We start from the raw sequence: 24,802 nt of genomic DNA, 5'->3' as shown, positions 1-24,802 counted from the left end.
ACAGGGCTGGCTGCTGAAGCATGAGGGGGAAATGGATGGGGAAGCAACAAGGTGTCCAGAGATGGACACTAGCTGCCGACCCAAAGGTTAGACCAGGCCCTTGGTGATTGAAGAAGAATTAACTTCTGTCCTGTTTAAGCCAGTATCTTCTTGGGCCTATCCGTTACAGCAACACAACATCATATCAAGTATCTACAGGCCTCCAGCTATTTATTACTACCACTTTGCCCAAGGTTCCTACTCTACCTGCCTTTCTCCAGCTCCTCAGCCCCTCCCCAAGTCAGAGGCCTCCACATACTTCCCCAGTTTCTGATGAATTTTATTTATGCATGTTACAAATCAACCACGGATGGAAGGTGAAGGAACAGAGATGGGTCAGGGCAAGAGGGCGTGGGCACACATACACGGGGGGACAAGGAGGGGAGTCAGGAGCTGCAGCAGGGACACCCTTCCTCGGGTGTCACATCTCGTCCAGTTCATAGTCTTCCTCTGGGAAGTCCCCCACGGTCACAACTGATGGCTTGACAAAGGCGCCGTACTTGGCCTGGCACTCAAAGTAGCGCTTCCCATTCACACTGCAGGGCATGATGGAAGGTGGTGATGAGAGGACCTGTGTGGCTTCCACAGGCGGGAAGGCTCACCTGGGAGTGCCTGGCCTTGCACCTATGCACATGCATGCTGACCCATGGACGTGCACCGCCCTCGGTGGGAACACACCTACCTGCCATCATTTTTCCCAAGTGGCTCATCATAGCGGACGCCAATCCAGTAGCCAGGCTTGAAATCTGTGAGTCCTGCCAGGGGAGAAACCTGATGAAACCTGTGCACAGGGCTCCCCAACAGTCAGGCCTATAGGTGAAAGCCTGTCCTGGAGAAAACCACCTTACTACCTGCCTGCCTCCCCTTGGACTCATTGCCCCAGGGACCAGCTCTGCCAAGGACTGGCTGCCCCGGGTCCACCTGCATCAAGACACAGCCGGTTCACTGATCTCTCTCCCAGCTCCCACCCCTGCCCATCCACTCAGCCCCGGCCAGCCAGGGATCTGAGAGAACAAAAGGGCACAGCATAGCTCCACTGCCACAGAGTGCTGCGTGCATGCATACACACACACGCACGCACACACACATACTAGCATTCACACCAAATAAAGGGGACCTGCTCACAGCTTGGCCCTGGACTTCCGGCCTCCAGAACAGTGAGAAATCCATTTCTGTTCTTTTAGTTCCCTGCATGTGAAACTTCATGAGAGGAACCCTAGCAAACTAGTGCCCAGCCAACAACAAAAAGAGAAACAATTCAGCCGGGCACACTGGCTCACACTTGTAGTCTCAGCTACTTGGGAGACTCAAAACCCAAGGCTCTCCCAGGCAAAAAGGAAGACCCTCGGAGGGCCTTCTTGCATCTATGTATGAAGCTAAAGTTGAGAAATATCAGTGACCTAGGTGCCAGTGGCTCACACCATAATTCTAGCTACTCAGGAGGCTGTGCTCTGAGGATCGCAGTCCAACCCAGCCCAGGAACCAAACCCGAGACTCTGATCTCCAATGAACGACCAAAAAGCCAGAAGTAGTGCTGCAGCTCAAGTGGTAGAGCACCAGCATTGAGTGAAAAATGCTAAGGGTCGGGGCCCTGGTCCTGAGTTCAAGTCCCACTACCAGTACACACACTCAAAAAAAAAAAACCTATCAAGATTTCATGTTAACAAACAAGCTGGGCATGATGGTAGGCATGTAAAATTCCAGCAACATGGGCTAGGGGTAGAGTGCTCGCCTGCCATACATGAAGCCCTGGGTCCGACTCCTCAGTACCACAGATATAGAAATAAAACAGAAGTGGCACTGTGGCTCAAGAGGTAGGGTGCTAGCCTTGAGCAAAAAAGAAGCCAGGGACAGTGCTCAAGCCCTGAGTTCAAACCCCACAACTGGCCCCCCCCCAAAAAAAAAAAATCCCAGCAACACAGGTAAGAGCATAGGAAGGAGGAGCTCACTCCGGGTCTTGTTCTGACAAAAAGCAAGAGATCCTATCTGAAAAATAACCTAAAAGCAAACATGGGGTGCGAGTGTGGCGCTCAAGTAGTAGGCCTTTATGTAGCACTTGGGAGGCTGAGGTAAAATGCTGACAAATACTAGGTCGACCGGGCTACCTAGTGAGAGCCTATCTCAACAACAAAACAAAAGCAAAACACCTCTGGAGATCTGGGCACAAATTCTGTAAACACATTACAAACTCAACGCTAGGCTGAGTGGCACAGTGCTTGCCTGGCATTTACACTAGGCCTTGGGTTTGATCCACAGCACCTCAAAGCAAGCAAGGTAGCAAACGACAGGCTCTCATTGAGGGCCAAGTCCCAGGCCTCTGGGCAGAGCAGAAGGTCTCAGGGATGACTGAGTGAAAGAGTGGCGTCCTGTTCGGCACTGGGATCCGTCAGTCCCTGAGCTACTGCATACCTACATACATGACGGTGCCCCGGCGCGGGGACTGCCCCACAGGCCGCACCTCACAGCGGCTGCCCACACAGATGCCGCTGGCTTGGGCCTTCTCCTCGGTGAGACGCTGGGCAGCCTCGGCCTCTTGCTGTGCCCGCTGCTCTTCGTTGTAGGGGCCAAGTTTGCTTCGTTTCAGAAAGGACCGGACTGAGTCTGTGAGTAGGGCAGGGTGAGGGACATAGTTGGACTCAATGGCTGGGTGTGTGTCTATCCCATCCCCAGGGCCCAGCGTTCCTATAGTCACTCTTCTATTCCAGGGACTCGACAGCTGTCACACTTGTCCAGGCCTGTGCATGACCCGTCTTCTCCCCTGCCCCTCAGTCTCACCCCCAGTCAAGCCCCTGACTTCCCCACCATCTGTGTTGAGGTGCTTACAGATGATGACTGCCCCACGCCCTGCGTGCTCCACCTCAGGCCTCCATGTGACCCGCACTGCTCTCCTGCCATCTCCTCCCTACCTTCTTCCCTCCATGCCTTGGCCTCCACTGCCCACTCCTCATCCCCACCCAACCCCGCATGCGCACTCTGTACCTTGCCTCTGGTCATAGGCCTCTTGTGAAATCTTGTATTTCTCCACCTTGGACACATCCTCGTACTCCCCCAGGCGGGCACCGCTGTGGTCAATGACCTGTGGGGAGAGGCGGGGGGGGGGGGGGGACAACTGGGATGCTGGGGTGCACACTGAGACTTCCAGACCAAAAAATTCACCGTGGGGCTGGGGATATGGCCTAGCGGCAAGAGTGCCTGCCTCGGATACACGAGGCCCTAGGTTCGATTCCCCAGCACCACATATACAGAAAACGGCCAGAAGCGGCGCTGTGGCTCAAGTGGCAGAGTGCTAGCCTTGAGCGGGAAGAAGCCAGGGACAGTGCTCAGGCCCTGAGTCCAAGGCCCAGGACTGGCAAAAAAAAAAAAAAAAAACAAAAAACAAAAAACAAAAAATTCACCGTTAGTCCTAGCTAAAGAGGCTGAGCCATCCCAAGTAACAGGAACTGAGAACAGGAGGCGAAAGCCGCTTGACCTAGAGCTGCTTGACCTTTGCAAAAGCAGGGAATGAGGAAGACCAGCATAAAATTCCAGAGGGAGGGAAATTTAAGGTAAATTAAGGAGTTAAGGGGCAGGGAACATGGCCTAGTGGAAGAGAGCTTGCCTAGCATACATGAAGCCCTGGGTTCGATTCCCTAGGACCACATATGTAGAAAATGGCCAGAAGGGGCGCTGTGGCTCAAGTGGCAGAGAGCTAGTCTTGAGCAAAAAAGAAGCCAGGGACAGTACTCAGGCCCGGAATTTAAGGGACTGGCCAAAAAAAAACCCACAAAAAACTCAGCCCTGCCGAAGCTTGGGGCTACACTTTGCTTCCCAAATGGTCAAATGTGGACGCCATGCAGTTAATAAAATCCTAGCCCGATTAACTGTCATGGAGTCTCCTTTGAATTCAGGGTAAAACAATTTTTGTAGTGGGTTAGAGCCCCACTGCCAGTCTGGCTGTGGGTTAAGAGTCCCACTGTGGGTTAGAGTCCTACTTTGGTGACTGGGATACAACTCACATGCATTTGGACAATCCTGTAGACTCAGGTCTCCTCATTTGGGATAAGCCAAGTTCTTCCACCCCTACCTTCAGCCTAGCCATTTCTCTCTCCTGAACCCAGCAGAAGTGACACTGGTCATCAACCCCAACCCTCTGTGTGTGTGTGTGCAACACGCATACGTGTGCGCATAACTACTGAGGCTTGAACTCAAGGCCGGGCACTGTCTTTGAACTGTTTCTGCTCAAGTCTAGTGTTCTACCACACTTTTGAGCCACACATCCACTTCCTTTTTCTGTTGTTGTTGTTGTTGTTGGCCAGTCCTGGGCCTTGGACTCAGGGCCTGAGCACTGTCCCTGGCTTCTTTATGCTCATGGCTAGCACTCTGCCACTTGAGCCACAGTGCCACTTCTGGCCGTTTTCTATATACGTAGTGCTGGGGAATCAAACCCAGGGCTTCATGTATAGGAGGCAAGCACTCTTACCACTAGGCCATAGTCCCAGCCCGGGGGGGGGGGGGGGGGGAGAGGTTGGGGGGACCGGTGTTAATGGGAGATAAGAGTCTCACAGACTTTCCTGCTGCGGCTGGCTTGGTACCACAGTCCTCAGATCTCAGCTTCCTGAGTAGCTAGTATTACAGGCCTGAGCCACTGGTACCCAGCTAGAAAGCCCTTTCTGAAGTTCCCAGAGGGAGGCAAGAATCACTGCTGGATGCTCCCGGTCCCCTGAGTTTTCCCTCATCATCGGTCCCAGATCACTCTCAACTGTCACTGTAAAGTGATATGGCCATTTCTCACCATACTGGACTGGGGGGAGGGGAGGTTCCATGAGGGTAGGGTTTATATTGGTTATCACACACTTGTTTTCTCGGCAAGCATTTGATAAATAAATGCATGAACGGGGTCCCAGAGAGGGTGGCCTCACATGGATACGGCAGCCGTCGTCTACGGGATAAGAGCCCAGCAGAGCATCTTCCTGATCTAACTTGCTGTAGAACTTATCATCGACTCCATACAGCTCCAATTCCATGCAGGAAGCAGGGCTGCCCACCACCAGTTCCAGCTTGCACTGAGGACAGACAGAAGAGGGTGGAGAAAGGATGTCGGTGGCCTCATCCTCTCCCTCAAGGTTCCACCTCTTGTATCCATCACCACACCCTGGTAAACATCACTCAGGGCCTCCTGACCCCAGCTCCTCTCCCCGCCCCCTGTCGCCCCCCCACCGGCTCTGTCACAGGCTCCCAGGAGCATCCGATTATGTTCTTCCAGCCCCACCCCTACACTCTGGGATCTCAGGTTTTCTCTGGCCCAATCCTGCCAAGGCCGAATCGCCCAGTCCAGGCATCCACAGATAACCAAAGGCCCCCGGCCCCAACCCTTCATTTGCCACGCCCCTCGGGCCCCGCCACCACGGCTGCACCTTGAACTCAGCAATGGTGAGGTTGCGACTATACCGCTTCTCCGAGCGGAAAGTGTTGAGGGAGCTGCTGATGAAAACGTTCACGGTGGGCGCCGACAAGCCCGTCACCTCCATCCCGCCGCGCCCTGTCGCACACCACAGCGCAGTTCGGCCGCCTCACACCGGCTCCGCAGACGACGCCGCTGCTTCTGGGACATAGGTCCCGCCCCCAGCTCCTGAGAAGGACCAATCATAAGGCTCCTCCTGGAAGGGACAGCCAATCGTTGTCACGCTTTCTCCACGGCCAGGAAGTAGGTCCTCTGGTACTCTTAGGGAAGGCCCAACCAATCCTGAGAGACTTTCCAAGGTTGGCAGTTCTTCCAATAGCCATACAGGAAACAGTCTGGGCCGGCGGGTGAAGCCAGGAGAAAGGACTGGCAGGAGGAATCCCATTCCGCGGAAAAAGCACGCACTGCGCATGTGCGCTGGTCTACGGCCATGGCTAGTGCAATGGCGTCTTCTCTTTGATCTCCGCGCCCGGCAGGTTGCACTGCGCATCATATTCTCGGTGTTACACTCGGTCCTTTATCCTTCCGTAAGCCAGGGAGGCAAGGTCCCCAAATTAGAAGCGATTGCCACAGGCCATCAAAAGACCTAGAGGAGCCGCGAGCCAACCTCAGCGCCCCGGGGAACCGAGCGCCGGGTTTCGGCGGGAGGCCCCGCCCCTGGCGGGCTCAGCGCCAAGCTCTGACCCCTCGCGCGACCCGTAGCGCGATCTGCGCACGCGCCCGGCGGCCGGGCGGAGCGTGCGTAACTATGGAGCCCGACGGGACCTACGAGCCGGGCTTCGTGGGTATCCGCTTTTGCCAGGAATGGTAAGGCCGCGCGCGGGTAGCGAGTGTGAGAGGGAGCCAGCGGCTGATCCCAGGACTGAGCCCTTCCTTTCCCCGCCCCACAGCAACAACATGCTATACCCCAAGGAGGACAAGGAGAACCGCATCCTGCTGTACGCGGTGAGCGCGAGCCGTGCCCGCCCGCACCCCGCTTCTGTAACTCACAAACTGTCCCCTCCCAACGAGTCCTGGCGGCGTTTGCCCTGGACGATCCCCAGTGAACCCGCTCTCCCGCCCTGCCCATCCCCGAGGTGATTTGGTCTCCGCTTTTGGGGATCACCCTGCCCCCCCCTTCCAGTCCCAGTACGCTTTTGTGACCCCCCCCTCCCCGCCCCACGCCTGCCTCCTCGCAGTGCCGGAACTGTGACTACCAGCAGGAAGCGGACAACAGCTGCATCTACGTCAACAAAATCACGCACGAAGTGGAGTGAGTGGCGGGACCAGGGTTTGGGGTGAGGGGCTCTGTCTTGGGGGCACCCCAGATAAACATAAGTATTCACAAACACACACACACACCGATCCCTGCAGCGAGCTGACCCAGATAATCGCCGACGTGTCCCAGGACCCCACCTTGCCGCGGACTGAAGACCACCCGTGCCAGAAGTGAGCGCCCTTGTAGCTTGGCCCTGGGGAGAAAGCGTGTTTTCTGGGCTTGAAGGATGGGGCTGGGAATGGGGTGGTGGGTAGGATATCAACACGCTTGAGTTACAGAAGCCTCCCCTCAGGTGTGGCCACAAGGAGGCAGTGTTCTTCCAGTCACACAGTGCCCGGGCTGAGGTGAGTGGCCGGACTTGTTCCGGGGTGTTTGGGGTTTGGTCCTAACCCCAGACTGGGCAGAGATACGAAGATTAGAGCCCTATGGTGGTGGCTTATGCATGTAATCCTAGGTACTCAGGAGGCTGAGATCTGAGGATCGTGGTTCAAGGACAGCCCAGGCAGGAAACTGAGACTCTTGTCTGTAACCAATTATTAGAAAACCAGAAGTGGTGCTGTGGCTCAAAGTGGCAAAGTACTAGCCTTGAGCAGAAGAGCTCAAGGACAGCACTCAGGCCCTGAGGTTGTGGGGGGAGGGGAGATGGGGAGGGAGAAAAACACAGTAAGGGCTGGGAATGTGGCTTGGTGGTAGCGTGCTTGGCTAGCATGTATGAAGCCCTGGGTTCAATTCCTCAGTGCCACATACACAGAAAAATCCAGAAGTGGTGCTGTGGTCCAAGTGGTATAATGCTAGCCTTGAGCAAAAGGAGCTCAGGGACAGAGCCCAGGCCCTGAGTTCAAGCCCCAGGACTGGCAAAAAAAAAAAACCTGGAGTGACCCCACCTTTCCCAGAATCTTAGGCTGGAACCCTACCAATTGGGAAAGTTTCCTTGACTGTGTTTTTGGGGTGAAGTACCACTGGGTGCAGAGTCCCACATTTTACTCTCTTCTGAGTCCAGATCCTTTCTAACCATGCATCCTCTCTGCCAGGATGCCATGCGCCTGTATTACGTTTGCACTGCCCCACACTGTGGCCACCGCTGGACTGAGTGAGCACCTCCAACTCCCCCTGTAATAAATGCCAGGATCTGTGCCAGTATTTCCAGTGTTTATTTGCCTGTGCCTGGTGGGTGGGATGGGGCTCAGGCGGCGTGATGCAGGGTGCGGTGCTGTGTGTAGGCATCAAGCCGGGCGCTGGTGAAGCCACAGTCCTCGCACACGTGCAGCTTCTCACGGCGTTCGCGGTACGCGTAGCTGGCCGGCTGCCCGTGCACCTTGGCCAGATGTGCTTCCAGGGAACAGCGCTGCGTGAAAGCTTTCCCACAAGCTCCACAGCGGAAAGGCCGAATCCCTGGGGCACAGAGAGGAGGCTGGACTGTGAGCACAATGGCCTCCAGAATAAGTGCTCCCCACCTTGCTCTCCAACATGGAGCAGTTCCTCCCACTGTCACAGACTCTTCAGACTGGGCTGACCCACCCTCTGCCATCCCCACTCAGTGCAAACTTGGATGCCTGGGTCTCCGCCACTCTGCACCACAAAGCTCTTTCCCCTGGTGGACAGGGAAAGAATCCTCTTGACTGTTCTTCTGGGGTGTGGCCCCTAACCTGACGCTTGAATTCTTTAGTACCCATTTCACCCCTTGCCAGGCTCCTACCTGAGGGACGGGGCACATTTTCACCCACCTACTGGGTCTCAAGTGTGGGGGCTGAGGTACGTTGTGATTCTGTTGTTTGTGTCTCAACCCATATACACAAACATGGAGAATCTGTATGCAATCACCATTTCTTTTTTCTTTTTGTCGATTGTAGGGCTGGAACTCAGGACCTAAGTGCTACGTCCCTGAGTCTGTCTGTTCAAGGCTAGCACTCTACCACTTGAGCCACAGCGCCACTTCCCATTTTTGAGTGGTTAATTGGGGATAAGAATCTCGTGGGGACTTTTTCTGCTGGCTTCGAACTGCAATCCTCAGATCTCAGCCCCCTGAGTAGCTAAGATTACAGGTGTGAGCCACTGGCACCAGCTCCAATCACCATTTCATGCCATTGCCTTTCTGGCTTGGGCCCAGCACCTGTGCCCAACCATGCCCCTTGCTCACCAGTGTGAGTCCTCATGTGACGCTTGAGATCGAAGGCATCATGAAAGCCTTTGCCACAGCAGCAGCACACATGGCGCCGTGCAGGGGTGTGGCACTTGAGGTGCCGAGTCAGCATGCGCTGCAGGGGGAAAGCCTTGGGGCACAACGGGCAGCCAAGTGTCCCAGGACCCCTGGGAGTGGAAGCCAGGGTTCCCTGTATGGGCTGCCAGAGGAATTTCAGGTGTTAACCCTGCCAGTTGGGCCCTGCCTCCAAACAGTATTTAGAGTGCTCAGAGCTGAGGGTGACTAGGGAGGCCTGGTGTAGGATGTGCCACCTTCTAAAATCTGCCACTATGCAAAATCCATCACTTTGGGGTTTTTCTGGTCAGTTGTGGGCCTTGAACTTAGGACCTGGGTGCTGTCCCTGAGCTCTTTTGCTCAAGGCTAACGCTCTACCACTTTGAACCACAGCACCACTTCCAGTTTTTGAGTGGTTAATTAGAGATCAGAGTCTCCTGGGGACTTTTCTGCCTGGGTTGGCTTCAAACAGCAATCCTCAGATCACAGCCTCCTGAGTAGCTAGCTAGGATTATAGGCATGAGCCACCAGCACCCCACTCAAACTACCACTCTTAGTTTTCTTTATATGTCTCCACAGTAAACTCCCCTTCCCCCCATTCCCAGCCTTCTCAGCCACTTGAGTAGATATGAACCACTGATGCCCAACTGCAAACACTCTCTTGAAATGTGCTTTCCTAGGGTGACTGCCTGTCCACAGACCTTCCTAGAGATGAGCTCCAATAAAGGGGGAGGAACGGGGCTGGGAATGTAGGTTATTGGTAGAGTGCTTGCCTAGTATGCACAAAGCCCTGGGAGTTCAGTTCCTCAGCACCACATAAACAGAAAAGGCTGGAAGTGGTGCTGTGGCTCAAGACGAAGAGTGCTAGCCTTAAGCAAAAAGAAGCTCTGGCCTTGAGTTCAAGCCCCCAAGACTGGCAAAAAAAAAAAAAGGGGTGGGGGAGGAACTTTTTTTGTTCATGCTAATTACCTAGCATTTAGAACTGTGTGTGACTCACAAATAACCTCTTTCCTTCTTCCAATGCACATGGAGCCTTCCATCCTTGACACCTGTCGGTTGTCTGATAAATTATCTCCTAGCTAGGTGTGATGGCTCATACCTGTAATCCCAGTTACACTCAGGAGATATAGGTAGAAAGATCACTGAGATCAGCCTGGGCAAAACAAAACAAATAAACAAAAGATGGAGACCTATCTGAAAAATATCAAGCCATAAAAGCCCTGAGGACATGGCTCAAGTGGTAGAGCTTCTGTTGAGGGTGCGAGCCAGCAGGGGTGAAGCCAGCTCGACTCACCGCTGCCCACGAGTTCCTGCTGCTGGAAGTCTGGTGTACTGCCAGCCCTCCTTGGCTGCTGCAATCTGAGGAGAGAAGTGAGAGGCAGAGTGAGGTCTTGTCTCCCCTGGCCCTCAGATCCAGGCCCGGGAGGGGCCCACCTGGGATGTAGGCATCTCCCCGGAGCTGGTCGGGCAGGCGGCCCCAGTTGGGTGGCTGTGGACGCCGACTCCTGACCAAAAAGACACGGGGCATCGGCTCTGCAGTGGTGGGGATGGTGAGATGGCACCTCACTCAGGTCACAGCCTCCTCTACCTGCTGTCAGACCTCAGCCCAGGACCACAGTCCGGGTGGGGGGGGGGGGGAGGGGGAGTGGATCTCATTCTTCTCATGCAAATTTTGCCACAAGCCTCTGGAGCAGCCATACCTACTTCCATTAGCTCTGCAGCTGAGTCTCCTGCTAAGCCAGGTTCCTGTAGGAACTCTGTCCAGTTGTAGCTGCCAGGGACAGACATACAGCCCCCCTCCCCACTGGGGAAGGCTTACAATGAAGCCCAGACAACTCTTGGGGTTGGGGAGAGGAAGGAAACAGTCTACACACTGGCAGGGCAAGAACTTGAAGGTCCGTTTGCCAGGCAAATCAGACACCACGGCTTGTCTACAGCCTGCGTGGTTATTCAAATCTCAGCTGTCTGAGGAAGCTGGGAGGGGCAGCTGTGATTGTCCCCCCATAGCTGTAGGACACCAGTGCATAGGTAAAGATCCAAGCTGGGTGCCAGGACCTGGGGTGTCATTGCTCCCCAAGCCTCAACTTCTCCAACTGGCAAATGGAACTGAGACAGGATAGGTAAAGAGGCAGGAACATTTAAAAAAGAATATGAAAAGGGTCAGCTTCAGGAATTAGAACCAGGAAGTAAAACTAAAAGAGCAGCTGGGCACAGGTAGCTCACACCTGTAATCCTAGCTATAATCCCAGAAGGTTGAGACTTGAGGATCATGGTTCAAAGCCAGGCAAGGCAAGCAAGGCTATGAGACTTCTCCAATTAACCACCAGAAAACTGAAAGTGGTACTGTGGCTCAAGTGCAATAGCCTTGAGCTGAAGAGCTCAGAGACAGGGTCCAGGGCCAGAGTTCAAGCCCCATGACTGACAAAAACACTTTTTTTTTTTTTGTAGTAATAGGGTTTGAATCCATAACTTCCTGCTTGTTGGCCACAACCTCCCAACCCTTCCCCACTTTTTTTTTTTTTTTTTTTTTGCCTGTCCTGGGGCTTGAACTCAGGGCCTGTGCATTGTCCCTGAGCTTCTTTTTTTTTTTTTTTGGCCAGTCCTAGGCCGTGAACTCAGGGCCTGAGCACTGTCCCTGGCTTCTTTTTTGCTCAAGGCTAGCACTTTGCCACTTGAGCCACAGCGCCACTTCTGGCCATTTTCTGTATATGTGGTGCTGAGGAATCGAACCCAGGGCCTCATGTATACGAGGCAAGCACTCTTGCCACTAGGCCATATTCCCAGCCCCCCTGAGCTTCTTTTTGCTCAAGGTTAGCACTTTACCACTTGAGCCACAGCACCACTTCTGGCTTTTTCTGTTTATGTGGTGCTGAGGAATTGAACCCAAGGCTTCGTGCATGTTAGGCAAGCACTGTACCACTAAGCCACATTCCCAGCCCTTCCTTAACTTTTTCACTTCAGGTTAGCACTCTACCACTTACACTTCAGCCCTACTTCTGGTGTTTTGGTGATTAATCACAAGTCTCATGGACTCTCCTACCCATGTTGGCTTTAAACCTTGATCCTCAAATCTCAGCCTCCTAAGTAGCTGGGATTGCAGGCCTGAGCCACTAGTGCCCAACTTCTCCTGGTTTCTTGTTCTGTCTCATTGTGTCTTGGGAATGTAAGAATTTTCCTTCGGCACAATTTCTGGGGCAGTCCTGGTAGTTCCCCAGTCCGTCTGATCCTTTGCCAGTGACCCTTATTAAATGACTCTTTGGAATATCCCATGAGCATCTGCCAGGATGCCGTGGAATCACAGCAAGCCGTCTTCCGCCCGCTGTGGTGTAACTTACACTTTGTCCAGTCTGATCCTTCCAGGGCTGAATTGCTTGGCATTTGGGAAAGGGGAGTGGCAGACACATGGTGGGTCCTAACTAGCAGCCCACCCTTCTGTGTTGAGAATCCAATTTTGTTTCCATAGCAACAGGCCCAGGACCCTTGTAACCAGGCCCAGGTCCTTGTAACCTCCACTGCAGTTGCTTTGACTCATGTGGAGGGGGAGAGGTCTCTGGGAAGAAGTTACATTTCCTTCCTGCTACCCCATATCTGCCCAGCCTCATGTTTTGCTCCTGATTGGATGAAAGTATTTTTCTATCAGTGTTAATGGCAGCCAGTTTGCAACTGTGAGGTCCAAAGCTGGAGGGTGAAATGGACTTGGGGGAGGGGGGGCAGAGCTGGAGTGAACAGGCCCACAATGACATCGAGAGTAACAAATGTCCCCACATCTTGGGTCCCTGGCATTGAAACCTTTACTGTGATCCAGAGTGGGAGAGCTGGCAACTCCCCACATACCTAATCCTGCCTCAGGAGTCTCCACAGGCAAGGACCAAATGAGGCCTGTGGGTTACCAGATCCCCCCCAGTAGTCTGTGTGCCAGGAGGGAGGCTCTGGGAAGAGGCTAAGCCTGCCTACACGTTCTGGATAACCTAGTCCACTGAGGCTGGGGAGAGAGCCACAGGAAATAAACCGCCACCACCAAGACCTGCTCCACTACACCTCCTACTCCTTCCTCCCCTCCCCCTCTCCCCCAACTTTCCTAGCCTTGCTGCTATTCCCTCCACACGCCTCAGCTCAGCTGTCACTAGGAAAAGGCCACTACCAAAAAACAGCAGCCCCACTCCTGTTACAACTCCTTTTTCTCCTACCCTATTATCCTCATTCTGCTCCCCCCGACTCTCACACAGTTACAGGGCAGTTACAGGCCCCGTGTATACCACATAACCTCACCATGTGGGTGGGTCCAGACTAAGCAGCATCTGCTGGGCAAGGAATTGGGTCTCTGTGCCTGTTTCTGGGGCTAAGACCACCAAGCAGAGCTCAGAGGAGCTCAGAGGCCGTGGCAGGTGGCATTGTGGTGCTGTGCTTTAGGAGAGGGTTCTTCCCTGCTGGCTTCTTTGCTGGGACGGTGGGGGTGTTTGTGCCATCAAACTGGCTTCTCAGCAGACGCACTGGTGGAGGAAGCCTGCCACCCAGAGGGGCTGATGGCCCCTGGGATGCTGATGCTGGGGAAGGAACCAGTGTCCCAGCTGCTGGGAAGCTTGGTTCTCTTTCCTCAGTTTCCCCTGTTGCAGAAGAGCATAGCAGCCTGGCACTCGCAGGAGCCAGTGATGTGGTCAGGCCTGGTGACCACAGAAGCTCTGCCCCTACCCCTGGCTGCAGCTGGGCCTGGTACAAATGCCAAGTCCCCAGCTGGTCCACCATGTTCCCACGGCTGTGCCCCCCACCTCTTGACATCCACCTGGAGAGGCTGTGGCGTATGGGGGAGGACAGGTACCAGGACTAGAGTTCTAAGCCGCTAGTTTATTTGCTCCAAATAACCCGCTTTTCCAGAGCAGCGAGGTGGCGGCATCGGCAAAGCCCTTGGTCTCACCGCGCCTTCCTCCGCACAGCCTGAACCAGCAGTTCTGAGTAGTGCTCCAGAAGGGCCTGCAAGTCCGGGCTGGCCAAGGGGCACAATGTGGGTGGGGACGGAAGATCTGGGCTTGGCACAGACTGGGCGGAAGCCAAGTCAGCTCCAATCAGCCAGTCGCTGGCTTCCAGCTGGCTCTGGACCCACAGGAAGGTAGAGGCCAGCAGGTTCTGTGCTTGGCGCTGCTCAGTACCCAGCCGGCGGCTGGAGCCTAACTGGAAAGGATGGCAAGCTGGTCAGGGGTCACCCAGGCCAGGGAGCCCCTCCACCCTTCCCCCAGCCCCGGGGTCACCAGCTTACTATGTGGTAAAGGTCAAGGGCTTCTTGGAAGGCAGCCTGCAGCCTGTGCAAGACGCTCGTCACATGGTGCAGGGAGAGGGGCGTGGGGGGCAGGACGGCAGCCGGCAGCCCAAGCTCCCCCCAGTGTCCAGAGCTCCCTGGGACGGGACTGGGTGAATCTGGGGCAGAGACGAAGAAATGAGCACCATGCATGACCTTCCTAGCTGCTGGGAGGCTAGAGGCTGGGCGGATCTCAATAATCACCGTTCCCAGGGCTCCCTCCCCTGCGCCCAAATTTTCTCATCATCCTTTCTCACTGCCTGACTCCTCACTTATCTCCTTAGCACATTTTTCTACTTGGGCTTGAACTCAAGGCCTTCAGTTCCAATTGGCTTTTTTGCTCACAGCTGGATCTTTACCAGTTGAGCCACACCTCTATGTTGCTGGCAAATGGAGATGGTCTCTCAGACTGTTCTGCCCAGGCTGGCTCAGAACTGCCATTCTCAGATCTCAGTCTCCTGAGTAGGGAGGATGACAGGTGTGAGCCACTGGTGCCCAGCTGAGCATTTACATGTTAATTGGGACAGATGCCCAAGCAAAACCCGTAATGAATGTATCTGATGTATCGGAAGTGATATGTGGCCAAGTACTGGTGGCTCACACCTGTCATCCTAGCTACTCAGGAAGCTGAGAACTGAGGATTGAGGTTCAAAGCCAGCCCGGGCTTTATAAAACTCTTAGCTCCCATTAACCACCAAAAAGACAGAAGTGGAGCTGTTGCTCAAGTGGTAGAGCACCAGCCTTGGGAGGCAAGCACTCTTGCCACTAGGCCATTCCCAGCCCCCAGCCTTGGGTTAAAAAGCTAAAGTTTAGCACCCAGGCCTAGTTCAAGTCCTAGCCCTGGCACGCATGCACCCACGCACATGCACGCACACGCACACAATGCCAAATCCTATTGTTTACCACTATGTCCCAAATGTCCAAGGGCTCATTGAATATTGAAGTGAATGAATGAGTCCCATGGTCCTTCTGCTAGCTCAAGTGCAGCTGGGGAGCTGAGCCAGCTAGGACAGATCGGGATGGGCTTAAGAGCCAGTTCTGTGCCAAGGTGATACTTACCAGGACTGGGCTCTGGAAAGGAGGCAGTGCTACCAGGGACTTCAGGCCTAACTTCTGGAAGTGGGGGGCTGCTGGAGTGAGGGGAAGGGGAGAGGGAGGGGGGGCTTGGGGGCTTTGGAAGAAAGGCAGAGCTGTGGAGCCTTGGGGTGCTCCTGTCCGTGGGACTGGGGGCAAGGGAGCTGGCTGCTGTGGCTGCTCCCCCGGGCCTCGTGTCCACGGACTCCTGGGACCAGATGCATGTGGTGGGAGGCTTCAGCCCGTCACAGACACTTGACAGGGTCAGTCTCAGGCTGGCTCGGGCCTCGTGGTTGCCCCAGGAGGGTGGGGAAGGCTCTCGGTCCTCATTGCCAGAGCTGGGGTCTTCTGTGGGGTCCGGGAGCTCCTGGCGCAGAGCGTCCAATTCTTCCGCAGACGAGGGTCTGTGGAGTGGGCTGGCCAGCTCAGCAGTGATGGGATCCCCACTGCTCTCGCGGGAGATGCCACAGGACATCCTGGCTCGGGAGCTGGCGGTAGGTTCCATGGAGGAGCAGGTAGAGGGGGTGCAGACACCTGGAGCCAGGCCTGGTTCAGATGTGGGGGTTGAAGGCTTCCTGTCTGTGGGCAGCATCGAGGAGGAAGGGACACAGGGTGCCAGGCCTGTAAGATGGGGAGCTGTAAAGGAAGCAGATGGCTCACTCTCACCCTGTCACGAAGTAGACAGACAGGGCTCTGCCCAGGGAGGATTCACGGTGTGAAGGAACCATCACCCCCGGCTCAGCAGGGGCACATGGAGCTAGTCATCTGGGACTTGGGGTACTCACTCAGTGGGCACAGGGGGTCCTCAGCCTTGCCCCCCAAGAGGACCTGCAAGGACAACTCTAAGGTGAGGACAAGGCCTCTTGGTTCTCAGCCCTGGGCCCTGGGGGAGGAGACCCCAATACTCACATTGGTCCCATCTGGGGAGGTGAAGCCAGTACCTGCTCTCGGGGGCTCTGCTCGGGGCTGGCTTCCCCGATGGCGAAGCTTGATCTCCAGAGATCTAACCAGGTGCAGAGGCCCCAGGGGTGAGAAGGTATGGGTAAACCTGGGGGCAGAAGGCAGGTAGGACAGTGGTACTGCCATAGCCTGGTGTTGGGGGCCTGAGGGACACAGACCCATTGGGGGTGGAGGACAGCGAGGCAGGGTGAGGTAACCAGCGTCTACCTGGAAGCCTTCTGGAGGCGTGACAGGAACTGCGTGGAGATGCTCAGCCGGGGGTTGAAGAAGAAGTCCTCAGCCTCTGAGGCTTTCATATCCTCCAGGGACCCTTGAAAGAGCTCTGGGAGACAGCATTGTGGCGTCCTCAGAGCCCTTCCAGACAACCAGGCCTTCACAGCAAGACCCCAGAACTCCCACCAGCAGGTGCCACATACTTAAACCTTGGGAGTGAAGGGAGCAGGAAAAGGAAGAGCAAGTGGAACTGTCCTTAAGAGAAGGGTGTCATATAAATCATGCCTGTAATCCCAGCTACTCAGGAGGCTGAGATCTGAGGATCCTGGCTCAAAGCCAGCCCAGGCAGAAAAAGTCCACAAAACTCTTATCTCCATTAACTACTAAACACAAGCTAGAAACAGAGCTGTGGCTCAACATGGTAGAGCACCAGCCTAGAGCAAAAAGAACACTCAGGGCTATCACCCAGACCCTGAGTTCAAGCCCCAGGACCAGCACCAAAAACAAAACAATAAAAAAGGAAAACCCACTCTGTGCCTGGCACTGCTGCCCAGACAACCCAGGCAGGTTCAGCATGGTGCAGGGCCGGGTCCTACCTTCTGAAGGAGTGTCAGTGAGGGTCTCGAAGTGGTGCCGGAGGAACTTTTCCTGCTCAGGGGTCTGGGGCACCGAGCTGCTGGCTGTGCCTGGCCCCTCAGGCCGGGGCTGCTCTTCTGCTGTACCCAGGTATTCTGGAGAGAGGCAGGAGAGGAAGGGTGGGGAGACAAGCTGTCAACACGGTGAGTCATGGAGGATGCTGCTTGACAATGGAGAAAGCTGGACACACCTGTCACACGCCCTGTTGCCACCTGACAGAGAAGGCCAACCTTCTAGGCCAGGAAACTGCTCAGGGCTGAGAGGGGCCTCGGACCTACTAGTTATTTTATACGTATCACCCCCCCCCACATACATACATACCACATATATATATATATATGTGGGTGGGGGTCCTGGGGCTTGAACTCAGAACCTGAGCACTGTTCCTGTTCTGAGCACTGTTTCTGGTGGTTAATTGGAAATAATGTACTTTCCTGCCCAGGCTGATTTTGAACAGTGATCCTCAGATCTCAGCTTCCTGAGTATACAGGTGTGAACCACAGTACCAGGCCTTTTTTTTCTTTTCTTTTTTTTTTTTTTAATGCTGCCAGTCCTGGGTCTTGAACTCAGGGCCTGGATACATTCCTTAAATTTTTATGCCCAAGGCTAGTGCACTACCACTTGAGCCACAGATCTGCTTCCAGCTTTTTGGTAGTTCATTGGAGATATGATTCCCATGGACATTCTTGCCATGGCTGGCTTTGAACAGCGGACCTCAGATCTCAGGCTCCTGAGTGGCTGGGATGACAGGTGTGAGCCTCGGGTCCCTGCTCAGTTGTTGAATATGTGCCCACACTCAGATGGGCTCATACGCTGTCTTTCTCTGTGTCTGGCTTAGCTGGCTCGTGAGGAATGGTCATGGGGAGCCTAGAGTCCAGGGCAGGCCATGGAGCAGAGAAATGAGTGGCAGTAAAGGTGCCGTCTAAGTCGGCCTCCCGCATTGCAAGCAGCAGGGCTGGGGTGAAGAGCCCAGCATGGGGGCACTTAATGGCTGGGTCAGAGGATGTGGTCCGCAAGGACGGTGTGCAGAAAGGGCCCATCCCAGGGCACCTGCCCCACTCACCCTCAAGTGGGCTCTGGTCCTTCATGCTGCTGGAGGACGCCTTGAGGTAGGCCTCTGCCTGCGGCTCTCCAGGCCCCGCCTCGGCTTCCTTCTCATAGTACTGGCTGCAATGCCGGTGGAGCTGGGGTTATTCTGGTAAGTAACAAGTGGCCTCCTGCCCAGAACCCCTGGATCCTCCAAAATGCTCCCTCTCTGTATGGCTCTCCCCACTGGGGACCACAGGAACAGGCTGCAGCTAAGGCTGGGGGCCTCTTGTGCGCATGCACACAGGCCTCTGGAGGGGACAGAGGAGCTCTTCCAGTGTGGGAGCCCATGACACTCACCTGGCAGTCCCCATGACTGTCACTTCCGTGTCCAGGGAGTAGGCAAGGAGCTTGCTGGCCTCAGATGGCTCTCTCTGCAGGGACAGAAAGGAGGGGTGCCCATGGCCATCCTCCTGGGGACTCTCTGCCTAGGAGGTGAAGAGCAAAGCTACTCTTTAGGCACTCACAGGCCATGGCTGTGGAAGCAATGGGGTGGGGCAGGAATGGTGGCGCACAGCCCTGGCTGCGGGACCGAGGCGGGACCGAGGCAGGACCCAGGCCGGGGCTGTGGTCTGCCTGCACTGTGCTCTCTGTGGAGACGAGTCATCAGGCAAAATGGATGACATAACTTGTGCAGGGCTTGTTGGCAGAGCACCAGCCAATGAGAGGAAACATCAAGTACTGAGTTCAAGTCCTGGCCTTGAACAACAACAAAAACAAAACAGTAAACTTGAGTGTAGGGAAGTACGGGGGAGAATGAAGGAAAGAGCAATATTGACCAAGAAGCATTGTACTCAGAACCTGACCTATGGAGCTGTAACCCTTTTGTGCAACCACTTTATAATAACAACTTCTTTTTTTTTTTTTTTTTTTATTTTTGGCCAGTCCTGGGCCTTGGACTCAGGGCCTGAGCACTGTCCCTGGCTTCTTCCCGCTCAAGGATAGCACTCTGCCACTTGAGCCACAGCGCCGCTTCTGGCCGTTTTCTGTATATGTGGTGCTGGGGAATCGAACCTAGGGCCTCGTGTATCCGAGGCAGGCACTCTTGCCACTAGGCTATATCCCCAGCCCCTATAATAACAACTTCTAAAATGAAAAAAAAAAAAAGTCACGAGACAGAGATCATCGTGCCACTTTTGGGAAAAGCAAGGTCCAGGGAGGCAAATCTCTTACTGCAGGACACATAGCCTGAGGAGAATTAAGCCAGGGCTCTTTCTACTCGAAAGTTCCCCTTGGCCAGGCCCCAGTGGCTCACACCTGTCATCCTAGCTACTCAAGAGGCTGAGATCTGAGGATCATAGTTGAAGGCCAGTCTGGGCAGGAAGGTTCATGAGACGTATCCAATTAAACACCAAAAAAGCTGGAAGTGGGGCTGTGACTCAGGTGGTAGACACACACACATATACATACACTCATTCACATAGTATTCCCTCCAACTCTGGGATCAAGCTCTTAAATCCACTACCAAGTTCTTGTCTGGTGTGGGAAGTCATCATGCCCTTCAGAGTGCAAATACTGAGGTCCCCTCACCCTGGGTGGGCAGAAGGAATGGAGGCAGGGGTTGTAGGCCAGGCTGACGTACCTCACCCAGCAGGTCCTCCAAGTTCTGCGGTTCCACTGTGTCCGCAACAGAGTTTTCCAGATTCTCAGGTTTCATGGGTGTAAAGTAACAATCTAGGGCCCGAGCGTCCAGGATGGTCTTCAAGGGTTCCTGGTCAGCCCGCTCTGCCCAGCGGCCATGTGGCTGGTAGCTGCTGCGCTTGGCGTGGAAGGCAGAGCCATCTGTCACATCATCGTCCCCTAGCTAGAGGGATGGGGATAGTTAAGAAGTCAGCAACTCCAATGACGGCCACCAACACTACTCATACTTCATCTAGTCTCCCAGAAACATCTCCAGCCTCAACCTTTCTCTCTTTTTTTTTGTGTGTGTCAGTCTTGGGGCTTAAACTCAAGGCCTGGATGCTGTTCTGAGCTTTTCCGCTCAGAGCTACTGCGCTACCACTTGAACCCTAGCCCCTCTTCCAGCTTTTTGGTAGTTAACTGGAGATAAGAATCTCATGGACTTTCTTGCCCACACTGGCTTCGAAACATGATCCTCAGATTTTGGCCTCCCGAGTAGCTAGGATTACAGACGTGAGCCACCAATGCCTGGCCTGAACCTTAACAGGGCCTCTCTATCTCTCCTCACAGGTGTAGAGCAGATATTCCCAAGTCAGGGTGCAAGTTGCAGGCCTGATTCCTCCAAGCCTTCCCCTTCTTTAGCCTCGGTTGCTCAAGCCCCAACCATTGACAACCACCAGTTGCTAGCCAGTTCTTTGCCAACTTAATTAACATCATTTCTTTCAGCTCAACATTTCTTTATTTATTGTGATGAACTGGGCTTTGAACTCAAAGCCTTGTCATTTTTTTTCTACTACTTAAGCCACCATCTTCCTCTACACTTTTTGCTTTGGTTAATTTTTTAAAATAAGATTTCAGGGGCTGGGGATATGGCCTAGTGGCTAGAGTGCCTGCCTCATATACATGAGGCCCTGGGTTCGATTCCCCAGCACCACATATACAGAAAATGGCCAGAAGTGGCGCTGTGGCTCAAGTAGCAGAGTGCTAGCCTTGAGCAAAAAGAAGCCAGGGACAGTGCTCAGGCCCTGAGTCCAAGCCCCAGGACTGGCCAAAATAAAATAAAATAAAATAAGATCTCATACTTGTTTGTCTTGGAGAGCTGGCTAGACCATGATTCTCCTGTCTATGTCTCCCTTGTGGATGGGATGACAGGAGCACGCCACCATGCCCAGCTTTATTGGTTGAGATGGTGTTTTGCTAAGTTTTGTTTGCCTGGACTGGCCTAAAATGGCCATCCTCCCAATCTCTGCCTTCTGAGTACCTAGGATTTCAGATGTGAGCTTCTTAACATCATCTTGCTCCATTTATTCCTCTCCTGTCTAATCAATTGGCTCCATCTTGGAAATGCCTGTCTAATCAGTTTGTCCCCAGTATCTCCAACTCTGCTCAAACCAACCAACCAGTGAGACTTTTCTGTTTAACTTACATTGTCATCAGCACTCCCCATTTCCTTCCTAATGTGTCTTTCTCTACAGCAGGTTTCAACTCCCAACATACAACATGATTTCGCTCTTTTATTCACTGTGGCTACTGTCCGTCTCCTGCACTGGCAAATGAGCTGGTTGAGGGCTCACTGTTGTAACCCCAATATCTAGAACAGTGCCTGGCATAGGATGTAGGGGATTGTGAATCAAGGCCTGTCTGCCTGACCTGACTCTGAAAGGACAGTGTGGTTCTTGAGGGAGAAAAGACATCTAGAAAGAGAAAAGGGCTCCCCAAAGGAAGACAAGTGTAGGCAGGACCCCTCCTTTGCCAGCCCACTGCTCTGGAAGACTCACCAACCGCTTGGCCCAGAGCGGCAGCTTGCCGTTGGTCAGCAGGCACTGAGGATCTGGGGAGACATGGGGGATCCATGAAAAGGGGACAAAACACCCAGGAATCACATGGGCTGCATTACAAATGGGCATTTTCCTAGGTGATTCACAGTGCAGGAACCCACGTATCAAAAGGAGTTTAGCCAGGCACTGGTGGCTCATGCCTCTCATCCTAGCTACTCAGGAAGCTGAGATCTGAGGATCAAGGTTCAAAGCCAACTTAGACAGGAAAAGTCCATGAGACTCTTATTTCTAGTGAGCCACCAGAAAACAAGAAGTAGCACTGTGGGTCAAAGTGGTAAAGTGCTAGCCTTGAGCAGAAAAGCTCAGGGATGGCACCTAGGCCCTGAGTTCAAGCCGCATGACCAACAGTAAAAAAGAACCTCTTTTCCCTCCTGCTCATCTTTCTCTACTGGCTCTTGAAACACCATCATGTCTTCTCCTTGGCCTTCTAGGTCCCCGAGAGTTAGTTACCACTCTCTACTCGGCCCAGCCAGCCCTGTATAATGCACCACTATGGCATCTGGGTCCTGTCTGGGGATGGGGGGGGTCCCGAGCACAGCACCTCTCCCTTAAGAAATGGGTGCTCTGAGAAGCTGACGCAAGGAAAGCTATATGTGGACAGATGCCCATGTGGAAGGAAGTGGGAATGGCTATGGGGCTATGATGAAGTGTGACCCAGAGTGAGCCAGAGAAAGCCCACGAGATCTTATCTCCAATGAAACACCAGGAAACCAGAAGTGGCGCTGTGGCTCAAGGGGTAGAGCACTAGCCTTGATTGAAAAAGCTCAGGGACAGTGCCTAGGCCTTGAGTTTGAGTCCCAAGACCAGCGCACACACATAAAAAATGGAACTCATTTTTAAAGATATTGTACCCCTGGCCTCTTTTGCCTGAGCAACAGAGTCTGTTATCTTTGGGAAAACAATACCCATTGTTGTGTTAACCTCCCACGCCCTGGCCCCATATATCCCCCACCTTTGGCTGGGGCTGATGAGAGCTTCTGTTCTCAGGAGTGACCACAACATTCAAGCCCAGCCAAGGACAGTAATGGCCCAGAGATAAGACCATGACTGGCGCCCAAACTTGGTCTGAGTGTTTAGGAAAGTAGACTCGCTTCTCCTGACCTCTACAACCCTTCCGTTTGCTTTATAAACTTGCAGGGCATCTTTTCCTACAGTAGAGGGATAATCTGCTGAGAATAAAGCAAACATGAAGAAAAGCAGATCCAAAGGAGGGAGAAAGATAGCTCCTTTATCTTGAGAATGCTGGTTATTTCTGAGATGGAGTCTTATTTTACACCCAGGCCAGCTTGGACTGCGATCCTCCTACTTGTTCTTCTTACCAGGCTGGCGGTGACAGGCAGGCATGACCATGCCTCATCACTGGGCTTCCCCCATAGCTGGGACAAGAGGCATGTGCTACTACACCCAGCCACTGTTTGAGATAGAGGCTCAAAAACCATTATGCTCAGGATGGCCTTGAACTGCAATCTCCTGAGCTATACCTCCCAAGTAGCTATGATTATAGGCTTCAGCTATGGTATCCAACCAAAGAGCTTCCTTTTAATATGGACTCGGCCATGCCTAAAGCCACTCTCCTTGACTACTCAGTAACATCAACCAAAAAAAAAATCTCCATCCAGTGTAAGCCAGTTTAAGAGTCTGGTTATCATTACACTGAAAGAGCTGGTTATTACAATGAGCTGAAAACTGAGGTAGTGGGCAAAATCCAGCCATGATTCCCCACGCTGACACTTCAAAACCGCATAGGGACCCTTACCTGGGCCTCCTTCCAGACCCGAGTCCAAACTGTCCTTGGATGGGGTCTTCACCAGCTCTTCAGGCTCACACTCCTCCTCCGTCTCATCCTCAGTCTGCTCTCCAGGGCTGAGGGATCGGATCTCACCAGGCATGGATGCATAGGTCTCCTGCCTAATGCCAAGATGGACGACAGAAAGGAAATACAGATAATCAGGGAATGGTGGGGGACTTGCCTAGAGCCAGGCTCTGTGCCACGCCCCAGGGGGACAGTCTTGGCCTCTCAGATGAAGGGAGAGACACAGCAAGGGTAAAGGCCAACAGTAAGATGCTCTTCAAGGGCACAGTGACAGGGCAGGGGGCAGAGCAGACAGTGAGGCTGAGTCCTGGGCTGTCAAGTTCCTCAGGTGGAGGAAAAAGCCTTTGGCTCTTTGGGACTATGGAAGACTGAGAGATGTTGGGTGAGATGTCCTGGTCCACGGTGAATCACTGGAACTCTGTTTGCCACGTCTGCCTGCCTAGCCAAGCATCAGGTGCATTAGGTACCCCTGGGGGACAGGTGGCTGCCAGGACCTTGGGTGGTCATCCCACTTCCTGTCCTTGGGCTGCTGCTTCCGCCGTCTCTGCTCCTGGTGGTTGATCTCCAGCAGGTGCTGCTTCATGCAGGTGGTAATCTCTGGGCCCAGGTGCCAGATGAACACGCAGCTGCAGAGGCCACGAGGGGAGGAGACATATGAGTCACCGTCACGTTCACATCTAGGGCCACCTGGGCTGCCATGGCCAAGACTCCATCTCTAGATCCTCTAGAAGCTGAATGCAAGGGCTCTGGACTCAGATCTACTCCCTGGCTGATGGGCCAGGAAGCCCAGAGTCTGCTCTGGAGCCTTGAGACCTGAGGAAGGGGGCTTTACAGGAAGAGTGTGGGAAATCAAGGGGAAGTGCAAGCATCCAGCATGTACTACAGAATTTTACATGATGCCAGGCATTGGTGGCTCATGCCTATAATCCTATTTATTCAGAAGGCTGAGATCTGAGGATTGTGGAAAAAGTAAAGAAGGGCTGCTAACTCTTCAACTTCAAAGCCAGTCCGGGCAGGAAAGTCCATGAGACTCTTATCTCCAATAAACTATCCCCCTAAGAGAATACCTAAAGTGGAGGTATGGCTCAAATGGCAGAATGCAAGCCTAGAGCAGAAAAGCTCAGGGACAGTACCCAGGAGTTCAAACCTGGCACCAAAATAAAAAAAGAAATTACATAAATCATCTCTTTCCAAGATCATAAAGCTCATCCTAGTTGTCAAGGTAGAGACAGTACAATCTCTTTTTTTTAGCTAAGTAAGGCTCAGAGGAGAGGTCACAAGAAAATAAAGGTCAAGTGTGAGCTAGAACGCAGGGCTGGGCATGCCACCCAGGTGATCCCG

At 53.7% G+C, this 24,802-nt stretch overlaps 4 protein-coding genes across 4 annotated transcripts in view; 1 reads left to right on the top strand and 3 right to left on the bottom strand.

Annotated features, from left to right (window-relative positions):
- Positions 1 to 301: 301 nt before the first annotated feature.
- Tbcb (tubulin folding cofactor B) lies at positions 302 to 6,003 on the bottom strand. Its single transcript, XM_048368724.1, has 6 exons — positions 5,433 to 6,003; positions 4,938 to 5,081; positions 3,019 to 3,115; positions 2,449 to 2,640; positions 722 to 794; positions 302 to 575 (listed from the first exon to the last, which is right to left on the bottom strand). Exons 1-6 carry the CDS (start codon positions 5,544 to 5,546, stop codon positions 461 to 463), a joined length of 735 nt encoding a protein of 244 aa, XP_048224681.1. The 5' UTR covers positions 5,547 to 6,003; the 3' UTR covers positions 302 to 460.
- Positions 6,004 to 6,135: 132 nt separating this feature from the next.
- Positions 6,136 to 7,876, top strand: Polr2i (RNA polymerase II subunit I). The gene is made up of 6 exons (XM_048368726.1): positions 6,136 to 6,286; positions 6,370 to 6,424; positions 6,658 to 6,731; positions 6,833 to 6,907; positions 7,030 to 7,081; positions 7,769 to 7,876. Exons 1-6 carry the CDS (start codon positions 6,228 to 6,230, stop codon positions 7,829 to 7,831), a joined length of 378 nt encoding a protein of 125 aa, XP_048224683.1. The 5' UTR covers positions 6,136 to 6,227; the 3' UTR covers positions 7,832 to 7,876.
- A 44-nt stretch (positions 7,877 to 7,920) lies between these two features.
- Ovol3 (ovo like zinc finger 3) lies at positions 7,921 to 10,635 on the bottom strand. Its single transcript, XM_048368725.1, has 4 exons — positions 10,366 to 10,635; positions 10,226 to 10,290; positions 8,875 to 9,076; positions 7,921 to 8,129 (listed from the first exon to the last, which is right to left on the bottom strand). The coding sequence occupies exons 1-4, from the start codon at positions 10,457 to 10,459 to the stop codon at positions 7,921 to 7,923; spliced, it is 570 nt and encodes a 189-aa protein (XP_048224682.1). The 5' UTR covers positions 10,460 to 10,635.
- A 3,137-nt stretch (positions 10,636 to 13,772) lies between these two features.
- Wdr62 (WD repeat domain 62) overlaps positions 13,773 to 24,802 on the bottom strand; it is a 30,408-nt gene continuing 19,378 nt past the window's right edge. The window contains exons 19-31 of the mRNA XM_048329721.1: positions 23,956 to 24,087; positions 23,405 to 23,556; positions 21,589 to 21,641; positions 19,773 to 19,994; positions 18,491 to 18,618; positions 18,168 to 18,271; positions 17,065 to 17,199; positions 16,463 to 16,577; positions 16,205 to 16,343; positions 16,081 to 16,123; positions 15,281 to 15,931; positions 14,183 to 14,340; positions 13,773 to 14,097 (exon numbers count right to left, since the gene is read on the bottom strand). Coding sequence (XP_048185678.1) covers positions 13,840 to 14,097; positions 14,183 to 14,340; positions 15,281 to 15,931; positions 16,081 to 16,123; positions 16,205 to 16,343; positions 16,463 to 16,577; positions 17,065 to 17,199; positions 18,168 to 18,271; positions 18,491 to 18,618; positions 19,773 to 19,994; positions 21,589 to 21,641; positions 23,405 to 23,556; positions 23,956 to 24,087 — 2,290 coding nt within the window. The 3' untranslated portion in view covers positions 13,773 to 13,839. The remainder of the gene's footprint in view (positions 14,098 to 14,182; positions 14,341 to 15,280; positions 15,932 to 16,080; positions 16,124 to 16,204; positions 16,344 to 16,462; positions 16,578 to 17,064; positions 17,200 to 18,167; positions 18,272 to 18,490; positions 18,619 to 19,772; positions 19,995 to 21,588; positions 21,642 to 23,404; positions 23,557 to 23,955; positions 24,088 to 24,802) is intronic.

Source organism: Perognathus longimembris, chromosome 20, assembly GCF_023159225.1.
Source record: "Perognathus longimembris pacificus isolate PPM17 chromosome 20, ASM2315922v1, whole genome shotgun sequence".
Taxonomy (NCBI): domain Eukaryota; kingdom Metazoa; phylum Chordata; class Mammalia; order Rodentia; family Heteromyidae; genus Perognathus; species Perognathus longimembris.
This window is presented reverse-complemented; position numbering and strand designations above follow the sequence as displayed.